This window comes from Urocitellus parryii, chromosome 1 (assembly GCF_045843805.1).
Source record: "Urocitellus parryii isolate mUroPar1 chromosome 1, mUroPar1.hap1, whole genome shotgun sequence".
In the NCBI taxonomy this organism is placed as follows: Eukaryota; Metazoa; Chordata; class Mammalia; order Rodentia; family Sciuridae; genus Urocitellus; species Urocitellus parryii.
Window position 1 is genome coordinate 245,662,877 of NC_135531.1, and position 24,527 is coordinate 245,687,403.

Consider the following 24,527-nt stretch of genomic DNA (forward strand, 5'->3'; position numbering starts at 1 on the left):
TGTACCAGAGAAGGAAAAGCCCAATTACAGATGATATTGTAGTGCAATATTTAATGACATAGAAAGATGTACATGATTAGTGACTTGTAGCAAACAAAAGGCAGATTACTAACAGATCATGCTGTACCTTGTAGTTTTGTTTTAAAATGTTTGTGTACATGTGTGCACATGCATGGGCATCTGAATGGAGACATAAACTTCAAAATGTTAACAGAGTAGTAGACATTTGGTTGATATAAACAAGTATACATTTAAACATTTTTAGACATTTACATTTAATATATTTTATATATATATATATATATATATATATATATATATATATATTGTTTTTTTCCTATCACTTTTGCAATAAGTTTTTATGAATAAAAATGGGATTTTTTAAGGTAAAAAAGTTCTCCGTCTTTGAAAATAATTTTCTTTTATAGTTTAATTACACTGCAAAAACTGTTTCTCTGAGACACCTATTTGATAGTTAAATCTTACATTCAATTTCTTGATTTGGATCAGCATTTCCTTTATCTTCAGGCACAACCATTTTCCAAAACTAGCATTTCCCCTTAAGCAAGAACTATCAGTCCTGTCCTTCATAGTGATTATGGCTCCCTAGCTCCTCTGTCCCATCATCCCACTTGGCAAAAAACCTCAGGGATGAACACAGGAAGTCTATACCATGATGGGAGAGAGGGCTGCCCTGCATTTTCCAGACTGGCAGAATGAAAAGCTTTACTCAGTCCATTTTTTAAAAACTATTTAAAAGAAATTCCCACTAAGTGAATTTACTCTTTTCTCAGAAAATCCACCAGAGCATCATGGGGCAGGAAGTCTTCTACAGAAATGGAAACACAGAGCTAAACTAACAGCCAACTCCAAAGCAGAAATGCAGTCATGTGTTCAGTTTGTAAGTCTCCATGGAAAACCTGTGTCTCTACCACTATTTAGCAGCAGAGTCTCTAGTTACTTTATTACAGCAGAAGGGATTAAAAAGAGCCATGGATCCAACTCGCACAGGTCTTAAAGACAGCCATATAGCCATAAATGCTTTATTATACTTCTTGGCTTACTCCACGAGCAGTGCTACCCACTGCTACCACCAAGAGGGTGTTAGAATTGGAGAGAAGAATGAGATCCGTATTTGCTGGTTTGAAGGGATGAAAGGCTCTGAATCATTCATGTCTGAAGAGACCAAGATATTCTCCCTCATCATGCTGGTTTGAGCCGCTTCTCACTCTCCAGGTTATAACCTCCCACTTCTGATCAAGACTCTGCCAGACTGCTTAGAGGAAACTTTTTCTTTCTTTCTTTCTTTCTTTCTTTTTTTTTTTAAGTAAGAAGGACACTTGTGCATTTTCTATTAGTGTGTATATACAATGTCACATCTTAATGCTAAATACAGAATCATTAATAGAAAGAAGTACACTGGGGTTGACAAGGTTGATTCAGACTGATTCTTCAGTTCTACAATTTAAATGTATCAGGAAAAAGCAGGAAAATGGTTTGAGTGTATCTGTTCTGAGGGTGGGAGAAATGGACCTGGTAACCTAAAACAACCTCTTTAATACTTTACATTTCATAGAGGGTGATGACAATGTAAGTAAAGAAACTGCTTCTGATGAAACAATACTGTTACACATTAAAGTTCTTCTTTTTATATTTTTCCCCAAATGTATTTTTTTTTTTTTTGGTGGAGCACTTCATAACAGAGTAGTGGCAACTTTCAGAGATTCATGATAAATGTTCAAAAAGAACAAAGAAAATATACTATCCATCATCCCAAACACTCTTTAAACATGGAATTGTCATTCCTACTTTACAGAGATGAATAAATCCATCTTCATTTGTGCTATTTTATAATCTAGATAGAACTAAGAATGTAGAGCTGCCTTAGATTTATATGAAGAGAGGAAGAAATGACAGCACCTATTGCCCAACTGTGTGTATGCAATGATGCTGAGGAACACCACCATTTAAAATGAGTCAGCACATGAACTTCCTGGAGGTACCAGGAGGAAGTAGAGGAGTGAATACAGCATGACCCAAGATCCTCTAGCAGCTCTTTGCTGTTACCTCTTACTCAACCAAACCTAAATTGCTACCCCCTCCTGACTTTTATAAATAAGCAACCCGAAGCCCAGTGATCAAGTGATCTCGAAGGTTGCAGAGCTAGCTGTTGGTAGAGGTGAGACCAGAACCCAAGTCTTCTAACTCCCATCTCAATGCTCTGTCTAATATACCACCATCTAATATGTATTACAGATGGCAGTGACACAAATCACAATGGCAGCCTCTACCAACTGGATGCTTATACAGGACCAGAGAGAATAGTTAAGTGTTTTATAGGAATAATTTCAGTTAAACCTCAGAATTACAGATCTCCAAGGTAGATGAGGAAAAGGAGGCTATACCAAATTACTTTTGTCTGTTCATCGGGTTTAATGAAAATTCCAGTCATTAAATATGAATGGCTGATCCATCTGCTTATTGTTAAAGTTTATTCCATATACTTTAATGGCTTTACAGAAATAGATTTTATCAGAAAAGTGACACAAGTAGTCTGCCCTCTCCTATTTCTTCAATGCTAGTTCTTAAGTTTCTCAGAAGAATGAAAAGCTTTACTCAGTCCATGTCGTCTGCTTTGAGACACAAATTTGTGTTGAAAGGGAAAACACCATTACTCAAGCATAAATAAAATAAATTTCTTTAAACAATGAAATTACAGGGATCCAGGGGCCTAAACATGGACGTGCACCTGAGGAACCTCTGAATCTGTAGGCCTAAACATGGCCCCCTAGGAACTTCCGGTCCTAGAGCCTAAACATGGACGTGCACCTGAGGAACTTCTGGATCCACGGGACTAAACATGGATGTCTGAGGCACTTCCGGATCCAGGGGCCTAAACATGGATGTCTGAGGAACTTCCGGTCCTAGAGCCTAAACATGGACGTGCACCTGAGGCACTTCTGGATCCGGAGGCCTAAACATGGGTCTGAGGCACTTCTAGATCCGGGGGCCTAAACATGGACATGTCTCTGGAACTTCTGGGTCCTTGTGCCTATAAAGGGAAGGGCGTGACTCTCAAAAGGGATGTGGTCCATGAAGAGGAGCAGAGCATGGGGCCTGTTGGGCGGCAGACTGAGCTGTCGCACCCTGAACTTGATGATGGTAGCCTCACTTCCCAGCCTTCCCTTGGGTGTCACTTCCTCCCCTTCCAGGCGGTGCCAGGGAGGAAGTGAGACCAGGCGCAGGGGCCAGGCCCTGAGGAGGGACTCCGTCTTTCTCCTCGCTCAGCCAGGTACCTGGCCTGGCTGAGGACAGGGACGTCTTGTGACACTGGCTGCCTCCTGCATCCTTGCCCCAGGACCTCAGGGACCACAGGCAGGGACAGTCGTTGATTCTCCCCTGGCCGCTCACCCTCAGCCCTGGGGTCTGCACAGGGAGAGCTCTGTCTCCCAGAGGGTCAGGGGGCCCCTGTGACCTGCTGCTCCTTACCCACCATCATCCTGGGTGGGCACAGGTCAGGACACCAGATGCTATTGAGAGTGACATCTCCTAGATGGGTGGCTGGGGACTTTGCCTCTGTCCCTAGGCCTCGGACACCAGATGATCCCCCCTAGAGCCAGAAAATAACCCCACACTGCCCAAGACTTATATTTAAGCTTTGGATTCTGAAAATTTCCTGCTGCCACCTTCTTTGTGAAGCCAGTTTTTCAACAGAGACAATATTGGGGGGGGGGGGCGGTGACAACAACATGGAGTTAATCAAACCAAGCTGACACATCTGGTCCTCCAAGAGAAACCTGGATTGGAGGGAGAACAGCCATTCTCAACTGGTGAAATAGTGAAGTTCCCTTGTCCTTATTTTGTGTAAGAAAAATAAATAATCTGATGTTAACTCATTAAATTATTTTTGATGAGTGATTGGCTAAAAAAAAAAAACAATGAAATTATAGTCTCCCAAATTTGGTACATTAAGTGTCCAATAATAATTAGGTATCTGATTCAGCACCACCTTTCACAGATTGTGATACATAGAAGGTGGCTAAGGAGGCTCCCTGAGTTTGCACCATTCACCTCTCTCTCTGGGTTTGTATTTTCAGTGTTCTCTCCCTGCTTTTTTTTCTTCTGTTGATGCTAAGTATGCACTCTGAAATGTCTTGCAATTGCTAAGAAGAAAACTTGCTAGATCTCTTAAAGTTGGTTGTATTTAAACTTACAATGATATCTTTGAGTATCTATTATCACCTTATATTACTAATATAACAGGTTTCTTAAAGTTACCTCTACTTAAATTTAAGATGATATTTTGGGGAACCTAGTTTCATTAAATCTCTCCAGATTTAAGTTTTCTTATTAGTAAAATTAGGAGAGGGGGGAGGGCGCTGAGAGAGAGAGAGAGAGAGAGAGAGAGAGAGAGAGAGAGAAAAGCAATTTGAGATTCTTTTTACTTAAAAAACTCCATAGTATTACTGTTGATTGGGAAAAGGAATTCCACTCCTCTTGTGTTCATTTGCTCCCTCCTTTTCTTTTGCTCCAGCTATCTCCCTATAAGCTCAAATGCTTCTTTATTTACAAATATTGCTTCATCAGTCTCTTGCCTTTATTAGGAGGATTAGGAAAGCAAAATTTTTCTAGTTCAAGGGAATGTATGATCTTGTTATGAATGAGAATCCAGTGCAATGAGAATTCACATGGAATTAAGATACATACAATGTAAACAGAGGTATGAAGCACATTCACATGATTTAGATTCTTTAACAACTACAATGATAATGTTTAGTAAAGGGATTCTAAGTACTTTTTAACATGAACTTAAAGCTACAGCTTCCAAAAACTTGTAGACAATGGTCACAGGTATGATGATCAATGTTGCTTTGGTAATGCTAGCAAAAGCTCTGCTTTTGTTGTGTATTGTATTTTAAAATACAGATATATATGTATATATTTTTAGGATGACCAGGGGGATTTTTTTTCTTTCCTCCCTCAACATTGATAGGAAAGGAATATATCTTTATAGATTTATCTATCTATATCTTTTCCTCTATCCATCTACCTATCTACCTACTGACCTATATAATCCAAAGTCTCTCCAAAAGCCTGGTAGTGGCAGAAAATAAATGTTGTTTTCTATTTTACCTGGGAAGAGCCGTGATTTTCCCCCATTTCTCCACACAGAATCTTCTTGGGCCGTTACTCCCTCGGAGAGAAGCGAATCCTTCATAGGGAATGCTGGATGTGCCTGTAACAAACTATCAACCCAAGAAAATAGAAGGGAAAGGTAAAGCCAGTGAGAAGTGGCCCAGAAACACACTGCATCATTCATGGGCAGAGCTCCTAAGGAGGAGCAGGTGGGAGTACCAAACTTCATAGGCATAGAGTAACACAACACATAAACATGACAGAGAAGAACACTAAGAAGGGACTGTGCATTATCAAGGAAAGTGGGATGTGGAGGGTTTACAGAAAATAAAGCGCCCTGTGCAGCTAACCAGCTGAGATGCTAAAACCAGGCATATTTCCATTATAGATGAATATGGTAGGTATATCAACTAACTTAATCTACTTAGTATTGGTCCCTAAATTTGAGGTGAATTAAAAAATAGATTTCTGGGTCTACAGACTTCAGGCTCAGATTCTTGGTCCAAAGGAGCCAAGATCCAGTCTACTTGTAAGGCTCTGCCTGAGCATCCAAGAGACTTTCCCATGTCTGATAACTCTTAAGCTGCAACCAAATAACAATTGCCCTAGATAACTATAAATACTACAAAAACAATTTTCTCAGAGCTCTTGAATGTTATTGTTTTCCAAATTTGTAGAAAGTTAGATGAAGGAAAAGAAATGACTCTTCATCGACAAACTGGATCCCTTCTTACGGGATTGAACAATCTCTTTCCGCTCCTAGGTATACTGGCTGCAGAGGACCCTGCTGGAGGGACCCAACTGTCTTTAAGGCAAAGGTTGTCCCTAGGATTTGGGGACTAGAGCTGACACTTCCTTACAACTCTCATGTAATGCCTTTACGAGGCTGGGGATGTTCTGATGGCGATGAAGTCATAACCACGCAATCTGAGGGGTGTGGAAATGGTATATCCCATGTTTCTATATAAAAGTGTGTATTCATGAAAATACTTAGAAATTGCTAACGATATGTATTTCCAACAATAATTATATCATTGCACTAAAAATGTTACCTAATGGCATCTTACCTGTAACAACCTTAGTCGTTGTTCATTGTTGAATCTTTCCACTGCAGCCCAGAACCACCGAATTACAATATGATTGTCATGGTAACCTATCAAACCAATAATGAACACCATGTTACTTTGACTCTTCTGCCTTAACCCACTAAGATACATGACGACAACAACAAAACCCCAGACTTAGGTCATCATCTTGGATTCTTTAAATGATGTTTGTAATTTAAGACTAAGGAATAGCACTGTAAATGTGATCATATGAGTGTCAAAAGTTAAATAAAAACAACATAAATGAAACCAAGAGGTCTCTGTTTTTATTTAGTGGTCACTAAATGAAAACGAGTGGCAAGAAGAACAACAAATGAGTTATTTTAGCGTATCATTTCTGAAAAATATACTTGCTGTTACTGGAACTGCTTAACTCTTTGGGTCATTCAGATATGAAATAATTTTCAAATACCACTTGGTATGCTCTGTACAAAGCTTGGAGGGTACAGTGGCAAAGAAAACAGACCCTCACAGGGCTTCTGGCAGAGGATAAAACATGTTAATTAAATCATTTGTATAAAGAAATACATAACTATGAGCTCTTCTTAAAGTTATATATATTTTAAAACCAAATTACTTTCATTTTAATTTATTAATCAAAAGAGACAAGAAACCTTTAATTCCTCCAACAAATAAATCCTAATTAATCATCAACTAAATTTTACTTTTATTCCATACTTTAGTAGAATTTAATGAAACATCCAAATTATCATCTCACAGGTAGGTTAAGGCAGTGGTTATGGGTTCCAAAATCATTCAGTGAAAAATAATTCAGTTTATAGACAACACTGGCAAGGATAGGCATAATTAATGATTCAAACTAATTGATAGTTACATATTATGTGCACAAAAGCTACTTTAAATTCTGAGTCAGCAGTCCCCCAAAAGAAGGTGAGTAGATACTCTTTTAACCAGAATGTTTTCATTTTAAGGTTTGCCATTTCATTTGTGATGTATAATCCCATTTGGAGAAGAAAGAGATCCAAGAGAGAAAGAGTCAATAAAAATGGATTTGGCATGGTGACACATAGGTTGCATATCCAGTCTACTTTGGTAAGGACTATTTGGTACTGAGCAAACAGTAGTTCTATCTATAAAATAAGTGCATTATAGCATTAAAGTTTTTTGACCTCATGAATCAGCCCTTTTCGCTTCCACTTTTTCTATTTGTACTAACCCTTTTTTGGTAGGAGAAGGAGTGAATGTGTCTCATATTTCTCTCCAAACAGCTGCCATATGAACATATGGCCAGTGGCAGCTTAGCTGCTTTTTCATTCAGTGCCAACCAGTTGGGTTAGCAAGCGTGGCAGCTGAGTAGAGGGCCCTTTTCCTGCTCCCTCCTAAGGTTCTCATTTGATAAGATTTATAATAACCATATAAATAGTTCCTTAATTAGTTGGATATAGTGAGTAAAACTTTATACTGTGTGAATAAAAATATGGTTGATTTGATTAACTGCATTGCTATTAGATTCTCCTGGGATGAAGGAATGAGTAAATAATATTTATGGTACAGTGCAAGTTACAACAGCCAAAGCCATATACGGATCATACGTAGGGCCAACTGAAAAACTTATTCCAGCAATTAGATTCAGAAACAGCAGCAATGGAAAATGCAATTTAATACAGCCTTTCAGAGAAAACAGTCAAGCAAAGCCAGCCACAGAAGAGGCAAGAGCTGGAAGAGCCAGGGGTGGGCAAAACCAAAAGCAATTTAGCAATACTAAGGCATTTTTTTTTATAGCAACCATAAAACTGTTGTTGTTTTAAATGTCTGTTTCAACTTACAGATAACTAGAGATCTGTTCAATTCTCAACTTACTCTGCTAAATAGTTAACAGTGATGCAAAGCTTGTATTTTTTACTATCTGGGCTTAGAACAACTGCTAACCTCTTAGATTTTGAGCTAAAAGCAACAACAACAAAAACTACCACCAAACAACAACAACAACAACAAAAAAACTCTGAACCAGAAAACACTGGTATTTGTGATGCGTTTCTGAAAACTTTCTAACACTACAATATATTTCAGAAAATGTATTCTTTCTTTGATTAAAATTATTGAACAAAACTCTGAACTTATTGAACACAACTCTGAATTACCATTTGAGTCCCAGATTTAACAATCAAATTTCAATAGCTTTGGTCCCAGTAACTAATTAAAAATTTGTACTGATCTGCAGAAATCTACTTCTAAAGCTTCCAATCTAAACTAATTTTTTAATAGTACCTTTTCCATTGAACATAGTGCTTGAATTTAGAATGGTTTTGCCAATAAGTTTGTTGGATTTTGAGAATCTGTCTTGTTTCAATCAGGTGTTTCAACCATTGCAATTGGTAAGTGTGGAATGGATGAACTGGAGAAAAAAACATGCTGACCCTTTGGGGTGTGTCCCCAGAAGTTTTAGAATGAAAATGGAATAGGTGGAGTTTGACCAGCTGGATGTTACCTGTCTGATGCTTCATTAACACCATAAAATAATTAATTAGTGTTCTTATGGTCACATTTAGTCACCAACAATTAAAGAGTTATGACATCCTCTGATGGTACATAAACAAGCCTTCCCCCTTTAGACTGATGAAGTAACTAGGGAAAGAAGGGAATGTACCTTGCCCAAGGTCTCAACAAACCTATGATTAGAGTACAAGTGCTTTGTCTGTCTTGTGTTAAGAATAGCAAGTTGGACCATGCCTCCCTTTAATTTGAAACTTAAAGTCCATCCATCTATGAATCAAATTTTACCTCCTCTATATTCTGTGTTATTTCTCCAATCACTTAGGTCTATTTCAGCTGTGCCTGCGATGACAAGTTCCAGTTCTCTTGCATCAAAAACAGATACCAGCCTGGCATCCACCACCTGTGGAATAAAAAGAGTACAGGGCATGGCTTAGGAGCATGCAGAAATATCAGCTATCATTAAGCCTCCCCAGAAAAAGAGAGCACAAGGAATTTGGGAGATACTATGGGTGCACCCTGTATGAGCATCTGAAATACTATAAGGTTCTCTACAAGTATAAGGTATTTTTTAATAGAAAACTGGTTAAGATTGGCCCCACTAAAATTTTTATTTTGTCCATGACTATACCATCCTGAACATGCCTGATCTCAAAAGCTAAGTAGGTTGTGCCTAGTTAGCCCTTGGATGGGAGAATTTTTGTTTTACAATTGATCACTGATTGATCCAATTTATTTTCCTCTTTTGGAAAAGATCTAGTGCTCCTAATGAAAAAAAAAAATCACATGGAATACAGGTGACAACTCATTCTGACCCTCACTTACAGTCTTTTCACATGAGATTTGATTACCTGCATCTAAACATGAGTAAGAGTCATGACTTATATGTTATTAGTGGTCATTAAAGCATCAAACGCTACTTGAAATCAGGTCATAATATTCAGTTTAATGATCTCTTGTAACAAGTGCTTAACCGTTTGTGTGTGTGCTATTGAAATATAAAGGAAAAATATTGAACTTTTAAAATTAAAAGAGCAACAGTAAATACAGCAAAAGAGAAGATAGAAATGTTTCACCCAATTAAAGCACAGTAGGACAGACCAGGGCATCATTGCTCTCAGACCGGAAACCCCCATGACTGCTGGTTGTCTTTACCTCATAGAAGCCACGCACTAAGCTCTCTGTTTGTTGTACCACACCCCTCTCAATCCTCCACTTCACCATCCTCTCGATGTACTCCTTCTTGTTCTTCTCTGTGACCGGGATATTGGCACCCCCTGGCTTTAATTCTCGTTCAGTAATCTGAGATTAAAAAACAAAAGAACTGACCAGAAAGTAATATGCTTGATGTTATAACACCTAGCAAAGACAGCTGGTTACCTGTCCTTGCACTTTGGTGCATCCTATGAATGAAGCACATGCATATAGAGGCACTCAGTAACCCCTAGACATTGAGCTGATGTTTGAAAGCCTCAGTGGTTTAAAAAAAAATACAGGGGTGAATGGTTAAGTTTTAAATCCTGACTAACAGTGTGAGTTTTTAATCCAGATGGATTCCAGATACTCATCCTTTGCTATTTGAATGTTTGACAGAAACCATTTCCACAAATTCCTCTAAGACTTAGAATCAACTGTACCTAGAGAACCAATATTAAACTATAGATTTATTTAGGGAAACAGATTTGCACTCAAGTAAATGTTGAGAACTCAGTTTCCAAAACACATGAAATTCAGAAAAACAGCCAAATATTAGTGTCTAATAAGAATACATAATCTTTGATAAAAAATTTTTAACCTATCCTTCCACCAACTTTGAAATAAAACCAATGTGTTCTCTGTTTTCAAGACTTCTACAAGATATTGTTTATATTTCCTAAGCTTCAAAACAATCAATTTTAGTTCTTAAATATGAAAGAGAACTAAATACATATTCCAGCTATATAATTGAATATTCAATTCTAGGACAGCATAAACTATTAAAAACTATATTCTATTTAGGACATATTCTAACCTTTTTTGTAGATAGTTTAGTTGGAAATAAAAGGAAGATGGCTTATAACATAAAGGCTTATTATAATCTATAAATGAGAACATCTTAATCTGCAACTGGCATTAAAATAATTTTGTAATTGAATTATGGTAACTGAGTATAATCTTGGGTTTAAATCACCAGTAAGTCACAAATAAATAAGCATTTGATCCTAGCCATGTTTGATCAAATTTTTTCACCAATCGCTTTCAGTTCCCACACAGAGATGTGCCCATACACACCTGCCCAAAAACTTCTTCATTCACAGTGAACGTGAGGTCTAGGATGTCATGAATATCATTGTCTTTCATCCACTGTAAGCTCTGGTGGAATTCTTCATCGAGATATTCTAGATCACTCAGGTCACACAGACTAAGGTGACAAACAGAAACAAATATGTAGGCATGGCTATTAGCAAAAATCCAGAGTCATGAGAAAAGAAGCTAAGAATTAATAACAAGAATAAGATACACGTAATATGCATATTCTTAGTCAAATTCAGTAACCAAATTGGTGAAATAACTCAGAAATTTGGTATAAGTTTAAGAATTCTGGATATATAAATGGCCATAGGAATCACTTAGCCTTTCTCTGCTTTTATATATAGAACTGAAGGTACAAAGAGTGGTTATCATTTACACACTCAACCAAAATTAATGCCAGATCTGCAACTGGAACTTGGGTTAACAATTTGGATCCAGTATTCTTTTTGTTGTTATTATACTGGGAATTGAATCCGAAGGCACTTTACCACTGAACTACATCCCCAAGTCCTTTTTATTTTGAGATAAGGTCTTGCTAAGTTGCTGAGGCTGAGGCTAGTCTTCAACTTGCTATCCTCCTGCTTCAGCCTCCCAAGTGGCTGGGATTACAGATGTGCACAACTGTGTCCAGCTGGATTCAGTATTCTTTTCATTATATTGTACTATCTTAAAATATTGTTCTTCTACTTTGAACTTATTATACACACACATACACACACACAGAGTATCTTTGCTTTTCATTGTGTTTTTTTTAATTAGAGCTTTACAGTTATACATAGTAGTTGAGTTCATCCTGATACACTCATACATGCATGGAAATTGATTTCAGTTCACGATTCCCCCACCTCCTTTTTCCTCCTTTTCTCCCTCCCCTCTCTCATTCTCCTTCCTCCACTAGACTTCCTTTTGCTCATCTATTAGCTTATATTTGACTGTTTTTTTATATTATCCTATCCGTTACTTCCTCTTTCCTTTATTTACTTTAGCTTCCATAAGAGAGACCTTTGATTTCTGAGTTTAGCTAATTTCACTTAGCATAATATTTTCCATTTTCATTCATTATTTTTTTTAAAAGAATAGATTCTGTGACTCATGTTCACATACATTTCTCTTTTCTTCATGATTCTTCTTTTGGGACTCTGAAAATAGCCAAAGAACCTCTCTAGAATTATAATGACTTTCTATATTTCTTTTTTCTTTCTTTTTTTTTTCTTTTCTATTGCAGGGACAGGATCTATGTGAGGTGGAGTTACTATTATATACCTTATAGTTATTTTGAAATTTCCCTCCTTCAGATCAATTTCAAGGGTTATTTTGTTTGGTTCATTCTAAAAATTTATTAGCTACTGGATGGGCTTGATGTTGCTGGTCTCAGGAGTGAGTGGTCTCACTAGGGAGACAGGTACACAGTAGGTAAGTTAACATAAGGTGATTACTGGCAATACAGGGTAGATTCAAGCACTCTTTAAAATGGATGAGGTAGGTATGGGGAGCTGTCAGAGCAAACAGGAGTGGCACAGCATTTGCTTTGACTTGAATATTCAGGTAAATCTTTTTAAAGCAGATGATGCCTACATTCAATCTTTGGGGATGTTTAAAAGCCAGAGAGACAAAAATGAAATGACTCAAAAGGAAATAAAGAGTAAAAAGAATAAAACATGAACAAAACACACAGGCATGAAGTGTAGAACACTCCCAGCACACGGCCAGCACCAGCACACTAACCATAGTACATCATATCCAGAGTATGGGGCTGCAAAGGTGGCTGGGATTAGGTCCTAAGTGTCATTTGAAGGAGTACGGTGATTCAGAACTACCAAAAGGGTTGAAGACAGGAATGACATGGTCACATGGGAGTGGTGAGTTATAAATCTCCTCTGGGAGCCACAATGTAGATGATTATTTAAAATGGGATGGAGACCACTTCCGTCATCTGGCCCAAATAAGACAAAAGTTCTAATTAGGGCAGACCATCAGAGAGTAATGTGATAAATTTGAGAATTATTTAGGAAGTGAACATGCAGAAATCCGTAAATGGATTTGTATGGAAGAGGTCTAAAATGGGGTGGCAAATGAACTCGTGTCACAAGCCAACTCTGATGAATTAAAAGAGTCTTGAGTGCAATAAACTTGAAAAGATTTCCAAGGCCACATGAGCTCAGTGGGGAAAAGTATCATAAATGACTTGTAAACTCTTCCTTGGGAATAAGATCAGATATGGGAAAGAGTAGAAAAATGTACTCTGCGTTTGCCATCCCTGTTTAAGGATCGTTCTTGATTTCTGACTAGTTGCCAAGAATAGGAACATAATTAACTGCAACTGGACACATGGGGGAAGGTATATTTTTAGATCAGGGAAATGGTGAGTTTGGCTCTGACCATGTTGATTGTGAGGTCCCTGTGAGACATCCAAGCAGAGACATTCACAAGTTGACCACGTGAGCTTGCCACTCAAGAGAGATCAAGTCTGAGGGAATCCCCAGGACGTGAGACAAGTCTTGAAATTTCCCTATGCTGGCCTTCAAGCCAACAAAGCACTGGCCAAGGATGAGAGCTTCAGGAACATGGAGATCTCAGGGCAAGTGAGAGGAGAGGCCGACAAAGGAGACAGAAAGGTAGGACAAGAACTGGGAGACCACAGTGTCACAGATGCCAGGGGAGTAGAGACCCAAGCATAAATGGGGTCTGGGCAGGTGTTCAATGGTATTTGAAGCAGCAGAACGGTCCAATCAAGTAGAGCTAAAAAGTCCTTGCAGATTTTCTTTAAAAATCTCCACATGTTACTGGTGGGAAAGAACCCAGACTAAAGTGTGTTGAGGGTGTGAATCTGGGGCATGTGTGAACAGTGGTATGCCTTTACAGGAAACGGAAATGAGAAGAGGAGAGGTAAGGCAGTGAAAGGGGAAGATGTGACATGCATCTGCTGGGACTAGGGAGGAGGAAACAGTCCCTTGGCTCAGTAACAGCTGTGAAGATGTTGAAAGGGAGGCAGAAAGCCAGGTATCACAACGACTTGGGAGGCAGGAAAAGCCCTCCTACTGACCTCCCTACTGACCAAGGGTGCATAAGAAACATTTTATTTGCATTCATTTGAGGTCTAGGCTTCTATTTTACAGAAAGCAGGTCCATAGTTTCAGCAAGGGAATGAGATGGACAGAACCAAGCCATGATTTGGTGCCTTCCCACGGCAAATCTGAGCTACCACCCCATAGGCAGTTGCCCTCTGTTCAGCCTTGGAAATGACTACATACCGACTATAATACAGGAATGGGGTTTGCCCTACATTTTATAACAATTGCAATCTATCATCGTGATAACAATGAAGAAAAGTTCTATGAATGCTTAGTTTTCATCTGCCATCATAAATTGCTGTTTTGTACATAGAGAGATCTCAAGAAAAACATGGTGCTGTCTCCCCTTAACAACCACACCCAAAATAAAACCAAAGCAAAACAAAGGAGAATGAAAATTTGACTGAGAGTAAGCAGTTGAAAGTCTGCATGAAGAAAAACATAAAATGCATCTCATAAAGGACAGGGGGCTGTGACTCACCAAGAAGAACCCACAACTATTTTATTAATAATCAGCATTATACCACAAGAATTCCAGGGCTGTGTTTGAAGTACAATCATTTTGAAGAAACATGTGGGGTTGCAACAAATGAGAATAAATTAAGAGTATAACAAAACTAAGACTTTGGTCGCTAGACAGGAATGAAAGGTCAGAAGAAGGGAAAACACAGTAACTGTATTTGAAATTGTATTAGTTTCCAAAATAAAAGCCAATTTAATAACAGCAGATATGCAATACTGAACAGATATTTAAGGAGCCTGACAGAAGATTCTTCAATAAACACTGTATTTTACATGCTAATTACAAAAGCAATAAAAAATATACTTACATTCTGAGAAGAGCCTTATAAAAGGGCCGTGTGAAGAAGGCATCCAACAAATACTGGTGTATTAGTGCAAGACCGAGGATCCTACCGCTGAACCGGAACCTACCAAGGAAAAACATGAGATAGCTTACACAACATGGAACAGCTTTTAAATGGTTCTGTTTGCTTTATAGAATGTGTTCTCATTCCAACCATTTAAGTTTGTCCAAGATTAATTGCCTACTAAGTTCATGAGAATTTGTGTGCACCTTGGATTGTCTCCATTAGCCAATAATTCATTTCTACGTGTTGAAGAAATGTGTCTCACTGATACTGAGAGATGAGGCTCCACCTTTACCCTGTGTCAGTAATGTCACATTGTAGATCCCACATCTGACAACATGAATCCCCCATTAGCATTTTAGTGAAATTTCTCCAAACCATTTCTAAGAGATGTGGATCGGACAAGGGAGAGTAGAGAAAATGTCCCCTTCTAGTTCACACGTGTGACTATTAGTCGGATTGTCTAATACAAAGTCAGTTGCAATTCTCCTTTGAGGAAAAGCCCAGTTTCAGACTGAGAAAGTTCCCATCACTGTTTTTTTTTCTCAAACCCCATTCCCAAAGATAAAAACCACTCTTCAAGAATTATGCATATGGACATTTGGGGGAGTTTCCTCTTGGGACATTCTGTTCTCCAAAAATTTCAAAGCTCACTTCTATTCTGAATCAACTTGGAAACTTTATGACATATGTGGTATAACTCCTTGGCTGATCCAGATGTACACTTGTTTTGTTTATCAAGAGTATCAAGTTTTTAGCTCCTTGAAAGTCTGTTGCCTTCTAAAAGTATAAATCCAGACTGGGATTCATTATATCAATTTGTAATTTTAGTTTCAGGCCATCATTTGAGGTGAGTGCCCAGCAGCTTTGCTTCTCTGTATTTCCACTTATGTTAACACAACTCCAAGAGCCAGTTAGGAGGACTTCTATTTAAAAAGCCCTCCACCCACTGATATTAATCTCATGACTCAAAGAAGTTCTCCCCATGAATCCTACTCATGTTCTTCGTTTTTTGGTATTTTTTTTTTGTTACTATCAGTAAAAATGAACAGGAACAAGTTAGTAGGAGTTATGCAAATATTTAAAGTCTACAAATGCAGGGATTTTAAAAAAGATGCAAGGACATTTGGAAAGTGCAATTAGAGATTTTCAGAATAAATGCCTCCAGATGGGAATACTAAATCGGTTTTCCTTGATGATTTTGTGTGAGAAATTAAGAAAGTGGCAATCCCTGTCATAAACTTCAAGTGGTTCATAGGGTGAATGGAGCTCCAGCTGTCCCAGCACCCAGCCTACCAGTGTCAGCCACTTCCCCAAGAGCTACCAGAGACACAGCCTGCCCTCCTGCTCAGGACCTCCTTTTCACCCCGACCCAGTTCAGAGTTCAAAGACACCCAAAGGTGCAGAGAGGTATCTAGGGATTTTTTTTTTTCTGGGAACCTAAAAACATCTGTAACTTTTTTCTGATGGGGTAAAGCTTTTGAATTCTGTCCAACTCACTTAAAATTCATCTTATGTAACACAATCTATTCCGAGCTTAGAGATGGCTTGTATATTTAAATTTGACAACAAAAATAAGAGTCAAATGAGGTATTTAACTGATATAATTTTTGTTTAAGGGGAAAGATGTTAAAAGAATGTGGACTTATATTTCAAAAAAATAACATCACAGAAAATCAACTGAAGAAAACTTACAGAAAAATAACAACAATAACAACAACAACAGCTACTTACCATTCATGATGATTGTCTACAAAAGCAGACATGGGACTTATTTGTACTGTGTATGTATCATTGGCTGAATATTCAAATAAGCCATAATAGGGGTTAAAGAGTTCTCTGGATACCAGGAAGAAAAACTCTCTGGAAGGCCCACTGTAATCCAGCCTGTAAAAGAATCCACAAAAAGAATAATCAGCTTTTATTTTTTTCTAGATATTAGGCATATCTTCTCCTGATCTCAACTTTCTACAGAATGTTCATTATAAGATGAATTGTTTACATACCAGGGCTGTCCAAAGTAAATTGAACAAATTCCTAATCTCACCATGTCTTGGACCCAAAATAGTAAATGGACACTTATGTGAAATATATCTAAAATGAAGGCATCAACCTATCAGATGATGCATAAAATATACAATAATGATTTTAATAAATATGTATAGGCATTTAAAAACGTCTGAGGAAAGGCTATGGGGAAAGGGAGTGAAGTGTGGAAACTATTTACACAGGGTAAAGCCAGAGGGAATCCATTTATGGGACATGGCATCCATTCATGGGACACTGAGTCCTCATGGAATTTCTGGGACATTTTTGAATGAGGGAAGAAAAAGACTTTTGTGAATCAGGGAATGTTACAAATACAAGGCTCCCTTGGGATATCACAGCAAAAGAAAAAAAAAGAAGGAATAGGATGCAAAGGAAAACTTTGAATTATAAAACATCACAGAAAATTAAAGAAAACATGAGGCTGCATAAACCTCCCTAAGAAGGCATTTGAAGAGGGTCTAACTTTAGCACCTGAACTACACTGTAAATTCCACTGTACTGACACAGACATCAGGGTCAATATGAAGTAGAAGAAAAGATTATGTTGAGTTTGAGGAATGACAAGTGGCCAATAATGCTGAGAGCAAAAAATGCAGTAGAGGGGAGTTTGCAAGAAAGCAATTTGATCTGGTAAATTTGAGCTGAATGATATAATTGCATCTACCTATGATAAAAAGCACACACATAGATTCAAAGACAGGAAGGAAGGCAGAGAGGGAGTAAAAGCAACTGAGAAGTTGGGGTGGTAGGATTATGGGTGACTTTTTCCCCTTAACTTGATTTTCTCTATTCTGTGGACATATTGCTTTTTTCTTCTTTCCTTTTTTTTTTTATAAAAAAGAAATCATCTGAGTCTAATCTACTCATGAGATTATGTGATAGAGAAAAGGATCATATTATTGGCAGAAGAGGGAGTTGGGAGACCAGTAAGCAGAATAAAAATGGCTCTTACCTGTCTTAGTTGAGAATCTAACAGAATTTACACAGTACAGACTCCAACTATTTGCCTACTACTTTCTCAATTTTTGTCTTATTTGAATATGTTATTTCACATTTTGCTTTAATTTCCATTTTGATTTTCAATGTAGGCTTCACTTACATACTATTTATAAGGTTTCACTATGCTAGCTCTATTCCTAATATACATTAAAAGAAATACAGAAATGTTAAATAAAAACTGTTGATCTTTGCAGCAGTTAAAATCTGTTCACATACCACCAGTGACGTCAATGTGCTCACACCCACACAGCACTGACTAAAATCCTGTGCGTGCAGAAAAGTGCCAATAGAGCAGACTCTCGGGGCCAATGGGGACACAGTGGGCCTGCCCCTGGGAGTAACTGAATATAATGCTGTTAACAGTGGCCCCAGGATTGGGGGACTAATGTTGGTTGCCCTGGGGACTCCCAAAGCAGCACTCTGGCTGTCCCCTGGGTGCAGGGAAGTACAGCCAATCTTATGCAACCTGCTTGTGGCTTCCTCTCTCTGTCCTACTTCTGGCTTCTGATGCCACCAAGAACAAGTAGAGCACTTCTTCCTTTTCAATGTTCTTTATTACTCCATCTTTCTTTCAACAAATACATTTTCCAATTACATTCTAGGTACTAATCTAGATCTCAAAGAGAAACTCTTTCAAAAAGTCACTTTCTGCCCTTACTTATGTCTCTATCTCACACTTCTGCTCTCTCCTGCTCCTTCCCTACCCCCGAGCATGTCCACGTCCTTCACCCTTCTGTCAACACAGGGGCCATGGCCATCTGAGACTGAGCACAACACTGGAGGTGAGGTTTTATCATCACAGAGCTCAGAAAAGGGTTTGGAAAGTCTTGGATGCTTTTCTCCACTAATGCAGATCAAAATTAGCTTGCCTTTTGGGACAGCCACTTTACTTTTTGAGCCACAATGAGCCAGTCAATCAGTTTAAGACTCCAAATCTTTTGTCTCTGCTGTTTTAATCTGGGCCTTCCCGTCCTGTCTGTGAATAGTTCTATCTGTACTAGACACAGACCAGTAGAGAACAGCGTTACATTTTACTTTGTGAGTCTCTGTTTCCTACATCTTTCCATAAAGAGAATGCCAATGGCTAAAGACACTGTAGAATTTATTTTGTCCAAACCCCTCATTTCACAGAGAAGATGGAGACTGGAAGAAATCATGGACTTGCATCAAACAGAAGCCACAGACCTTCAAACAGGTGTCCTGACCCCCAATTTAATATCTGTTACTCTGAGAGCTTGTCCTTCTGGAAAATTTAAATGTTTGTCAAGACTGAAAACAATATTGTGTATAGAGCAGGGGTTCAAAAACTGTGGCCTGCAGGCCAAATCTGCCCCACCCCCTGGTTTTGTAAATAAGGTTTTATTGGAACACAACTGTGCAGTTTATGTGTAGACTATGGCACCACAATGGTGGAGTTGGGTAGGTGCCACAGAAAATGTTTGGTGGGCAAGCCTAGTATTTCCTACCTGGCTTTTTACAAAGAAAAAAAAAAAGTTGCCAACTGCTGTTACAAAAAGAAGAAAGGAGGAGGGAAAAGGCCACTTTATTAAAATATCTAGTTTATTATATATAAATCCTCTTCTTTAGAGTTATGATCTTTCAAGAAAATATAAAATGGCTCCAACATCCCGGGATCTCAGGGAGTGGCCTCAACTACTAGATAGGAGATGCTTAAAGAGCATCAGTCTATTTGGGTCACTGCTCTGTTGGGGTTTCAGACACTACCAAGGCCCACCATACACGAGGATCACAGACAACTGAAAAATAAGGCAGATTCTAAACAGGCCAGTGTTTTTACAGAGACAAGTGGTACAGTAAAGTAAGTTTGTAACTTTCAGCTTAAAAATGCAGGTTGTTTCTGAGCTATATCTCTGATTGTGAAATAATACTGCATTTAACCAGAGTGCATTATAATAATCCATTTACGTGTCTGCCTCCCCTACACACACTACCATACCTTAACCATACTGAGAGGAGGCACTGTATCTTACTCATATTTGTATCCCAAGTCCCTTGCCTGACACACATTGTTACTGGAAACATGGAACTCTCTAATTTTCTAAAGAAAATCTGTTATTTACATTGTTATTTAACATCTAGCACAGTGAATGAATTTGCACTAGTTTGCTGTTTAGTGGTTCATGGATTGTGACAGGCATAAGTAATGCCAATCCCTTAAAGGCCACTCAGTCATAAAACATTGCCCAAAATCACACAAGTGAATTGTGCTTAGGAAGTCCTCGGTGCAATAGCTTCTAACATGGTAAGTTTATTAAAACAATAAAGACCCTGCTGATTGGTTCCTTTTTTATGACAATAGCTGAATCAGGCTGAAGACAAATGACTGGGATCCTGAGGAGTAAAACTGAAAAGTAAAACTACTATCTCTCTCTCTCTCTCTCTCTCTCTCTCTCTCTCTCTATATATATATATATATATATATATATATATATATATATATATTCCCCTCAAGAGAGAAAAAAGCTAATAGCTCATCTAGGAGGAAATGTATCTTTAACTGGTCAGGATTTTATCTGTTTGTGTGTGTGTGTGTGTGTGTTTGTTTGTTTTAACCTCCAAAAGCATGGATGGGGTCATTCTAAAGCCAAGACAGGCTTTAAACTTTGATTTGATTACAGTCTGAAATTTAGAACTGCATATCTGAGCCCAAGTTGTAGATTACAATTTACGCATAAGTCTAACAAATCCAATAAAACGTGTCACAGCAGGGTACATAGTACATGCGCTTCCTGTAATGTCTTAGCAACCTCTTCCATATAAATAGTTAATATGACTCATATCACAGAGATCGTTTGTTACATTCCTGTTTTGCCAGTTAGGTTGGTTCCACAGTTAAAGGCTTGGCACAGAAATATAGAAACTGCACAGCGGGTGTGTAGCCACACAACAGCTGCATCTGAGGGCATTTCTGAATAAGCACAGATGTCTCTAGGGTGGCCATGTAGTTTTAAGCCCCAAGTGCTGATAAAGCATTTTAAACATCGTCACGTTACTGGGCTGGCACACCACCCCAGTTGTTAGCAGCACTCTGTGTTTGTTAAAATACTGAATTTTATTCCCCCATTCTTTATTTTCAACTAATAATGACTGAGAACATTCAGTTACGTTCCAGTAGAAATAGACTAAAATGGAAGAGGATGATGGCCTCAGGAATGACAACATCATTTCCTACAAGTTGGTTCAGGCAGAACAAGGCCTATGTACCTTCTGATTCACCACAGATATTTATAGCAACAAGGCATTAACCCTTAGCGAATTATGTAGGCCTGGTGCTAGGGGAATTTTGATATAATAAAGGTACACTTGGTGGATACCAAGCCAAGGCCAAGATACAGGAGCAGCCTTCTTTTATGAGGTTTGAGTTACATAGGTGATCCTGGGAAGGCCTCCTTTCAGAAGAAAATAAGCAGCATCCTAAGTTTAGCTTGAAGCTCTTCAGATTTCTGGGGAATTAATGAGCCCCAAGGAATTAATGGAGCTTGACTGACTTCTAGAAGAGGACCTGGGCAGTCACGTGTGAGAACTGATTGTTATTTCATAAGCAGGGAGAGAGGAAAGCTGTCAGGTCTCGCCCTCCCTAGTTGTTTTTCATTTGCCTGTCTCAGGAGAGGTTACAGAAAGAGTGCAACAGAAAGATAATACAAGTTCCCAAGCCCCTAAACTAAAACTATGTGCACACCTCTCCCTAGACTAAGTGTGGCTTTGCAAAACAGACGATTGATCTCATATAGATGGTGCCTCATGCATAATGAAACTCATTCTTTATTAAATAAAGGTGCCTTTTACAGAGTTGGCCATGGAGAAAAAAAGAGGTGGAACAATCCCAGTGTAAACATCCTCTTTATTCAGGCCATTATTTCTTTACTGTTTTGGGTACTCAGAAGTTTGTGGCCTTAGATGACTTATCAGTACCCAATAGCCTACCTAGCTAACTTTGGATATCACAAGAGCTTTAGTTGCTAAGAATTTTAATTGATAAGAATAAAAAAAAAAGACTCGAGAATATATAGTATTTTGTTGCTCCTCTCCCTAGACAAGCAACTTCTGGAGAGACCAAAGCCTAATAGAAACAGGCAACCACTGCATGCTATTTCCTGCCACATTCGACCAAGATGACTCAGTTTCCAGTCACTCTGCCACTGCTGATCTCCCCACTCCCCACCTTGCAATGCAAGATAATCAAATGAAGTGGGTAAAATTTTAATGACTAGGAAAAAAACTTGCAGCTCTACCAAATTAAATCACTAATCACAAGGTTGTGCTTAGAAACATTGTTTGTAAAAAGCCAAGCATAACACGAAGAATTATTTTAGTGAGAAATAATAGTTGTAAGCCAATGTCTTTGCATTAATAGGCTCTAGGTTATTTTTGTATTTTTGTAATTGAAGACAGACATCCCCAATGTTCTGGAGTTAATTTTACCTAATGTGGAATTTGTAGCCATACTACAAATTTTTAACTAAATTTTTTCATCATTGCTCCTGACTCTCTTATTTCAGGAATGATCCATATATCATGTTTCAGACTTATGCAAAGAAAAAGCTTAAAGCAGAGATGAAGTCTCTCTGTGAACCTGCTAATTCATACCATTTTGGAGGGCAGGAAAATGCATTATTCTTAAAAGTAAACCTCTTTTTCTTTGTGCTTCAGCTAAGCTATTGTACCATAATTAATGAGCCAATATCGACACATTATTATTAACTAAAATCCATACTTTATCCAGATTTCCTTAGCTTTTACCTAATATCCTTTTCCTGTTCCATGATCCCATCCAGCAAAAACATTACATGAATTAATTAAGTATCATTTTGACTGTAGTATTTTCTTAGATCCCTTTGATTATTGATAATGTTGACAATTTTCAAGATTACTGGTGAGGTATCTCCCACAGTATCCCTCCACTGGATTTTGTCTGAGTTTTTTCCAAGATTGGTGTGAGATTATGGGTTTGGAGGAGAGAGATCACAGAACTGCCCCTCTTATCACATCACATGAAGGGTGTCACCCATCAACATGACTTGGAACTGTTGATGTTAACCTTGATCACCTCACTGAGATAGTGTCTACCAGGTTTCTCTCCTATAAACTTACTTCTTTAATACATTTTCCACCAACTGTACTATTTGGAAGAAAATTCTGTGTACCACTCATACTTAAGGGGTAGGGAGTTATGCTGAATTATGAAGAAATATTTCACATAGATTTTTCTATTCTCCTCCAATTATTTATATATTTCATCACATATTTAATCAGTATGGATATTTATTTTACACCTTAGGTTTTATTTATTTTGTCGCTTATATTATTCTAGGTTTGGCCTTTGGGATCTCTCTCAGTGGGCTCTTGTGTCCCTTTGGCATATCCCCATCATCTTTTTGAAAACCTCTGTACTTTCTGGCAGTCTCTACAAGATTCTTCAGGGTCCATCTTGTATACTTCCTGCCTCAGTCCTAGAATTAACAATATCTCTAAGGAACCCTAGTGCTTTATATTGAAGAATTATATTAGAAACAAAGATCTAGGCACAAGATGTTTACATTTTAAAATACTCGTTTCTAGACCTAGACGTGAAGAATTTACAAAATGATATGTTTTAAGGGCACTGAAATTGATGAGGGGGAAATAACAGGAAACTTCTATTTTTATCGTTCAATGGAAAGATTTGGGTAGCTTTTCACTCTGGGTATTAATTATTATCCCCCCAAAAGTTATAATACCTCAATGTGATAGGATCAATGTGTTTGAAAGGTGGCAAAGTTCAAAGAACTCCATTTTATGTAGTTTTGAGATCTCTATTTTTAAGCAGGAGTACTGTTTTAGTCTTTCAAAACAGAAGTCTCTGTGCTTCAATAGCAAATAAAGTTTATGTCTAATAATCTAAATATGTGACACTGACATGATAAAGACAGGAGTCCAGAAATCCAGGTTCAATAGGCCCTATTAGCATAGGAAGCAGATTTAGAGATCATTCCTGATAACTGAGGTCACACCTCAAAACATCCTCTCCCTTGTTTTCCCTCTGGAGTCATAGGAAGGAGACAGGTGATGGAGGCAGGAAACATGTGGACACCAGTGGTAATCAAGCACAGAGGAATCCAGCTCCACTCAGCCTGGGCCTCCTCCTAGGAACCAACGTCATCAGTCTAGATCATGAGAGACTGCTGGAGGATGACCAAGCAAGATCAGCATCTATTCTATTTAAACTTAAATATCAGTGCTTCCAAAGACTCTTCCCTGTACCTCTGAGATCTCAACAAACTGTGGTCCAAGCCAGGCACAGTGGTGCATGCTGGTAGGCCCAGCTCCTTGAGAGGCTGAGGTAGAAGGATAGCTTGAGTCTAGGAGTTCAAGGGCAGCCTGGGCAACAAAGTAAGATACCATCTCAATAAATAAATAAATAAATAAATAAACACAAACAAATAAAAAAAATGTGGTCCCACAATGAAAGAAGGCAGTTGGAGTTCTGGGGGAGGAAAATATTCTCATCCAAACCAGACTGGTCCTGTAAGGAAATACTTGGAATCCCATGC

General features: G+C 38.2%; 1 protein-coding gene across 3 annotated transcripts in view; it reads right to left on the reverse strand.

Annotated features, from left to right (window-relative positions):
- The window catches only part of Hecw2 (HECT, C2 and WW domain containing E3 ubiquitin protein ligase 2), a 212,444-nt gene that overhangs the window by 15,698 nt on the left and 172,219 nt on the right, over positions 1 to 24,527 (reverse strand). For all 3 annotated transcript variants that reach the window (XM_026408846.2, XM_026408847.2, XM_077803065.1), the window contains 7 exons: positions 16,663 to 16,815; positions 14,890 to 14,988; positions 10,968 to 11,097; positions 9,852 to 9,998; positions 8,985 to 9,099; positions 6,204 to 6,289; positions 5,134 to 5,246 (listed from right to left, as the gene is read on the reverse strand). In XM_026408846.2, coding sequence (XP_026264631.2) covers positions 5,134 to 5,246; positions 6,204 to 6,289; positions 8,985 to 9,099; positions 9,852 to 9,998; positions 10,968 to 11,097; positions 14,890 to 14,988; positions 16,663 to 16,815 — 843 coding nt within the window. The remainder of the gene's footprint in view (positions 1 to 5,133; positions 5,247 to 6,203; positions 6,290 to 8,984; positions 9,100 to 9,851; positions 9,999 to 10,967; positions 11,098 to 14,889; positions 14,989 to 16,662; positions 16,816 to 24,527) is intronic.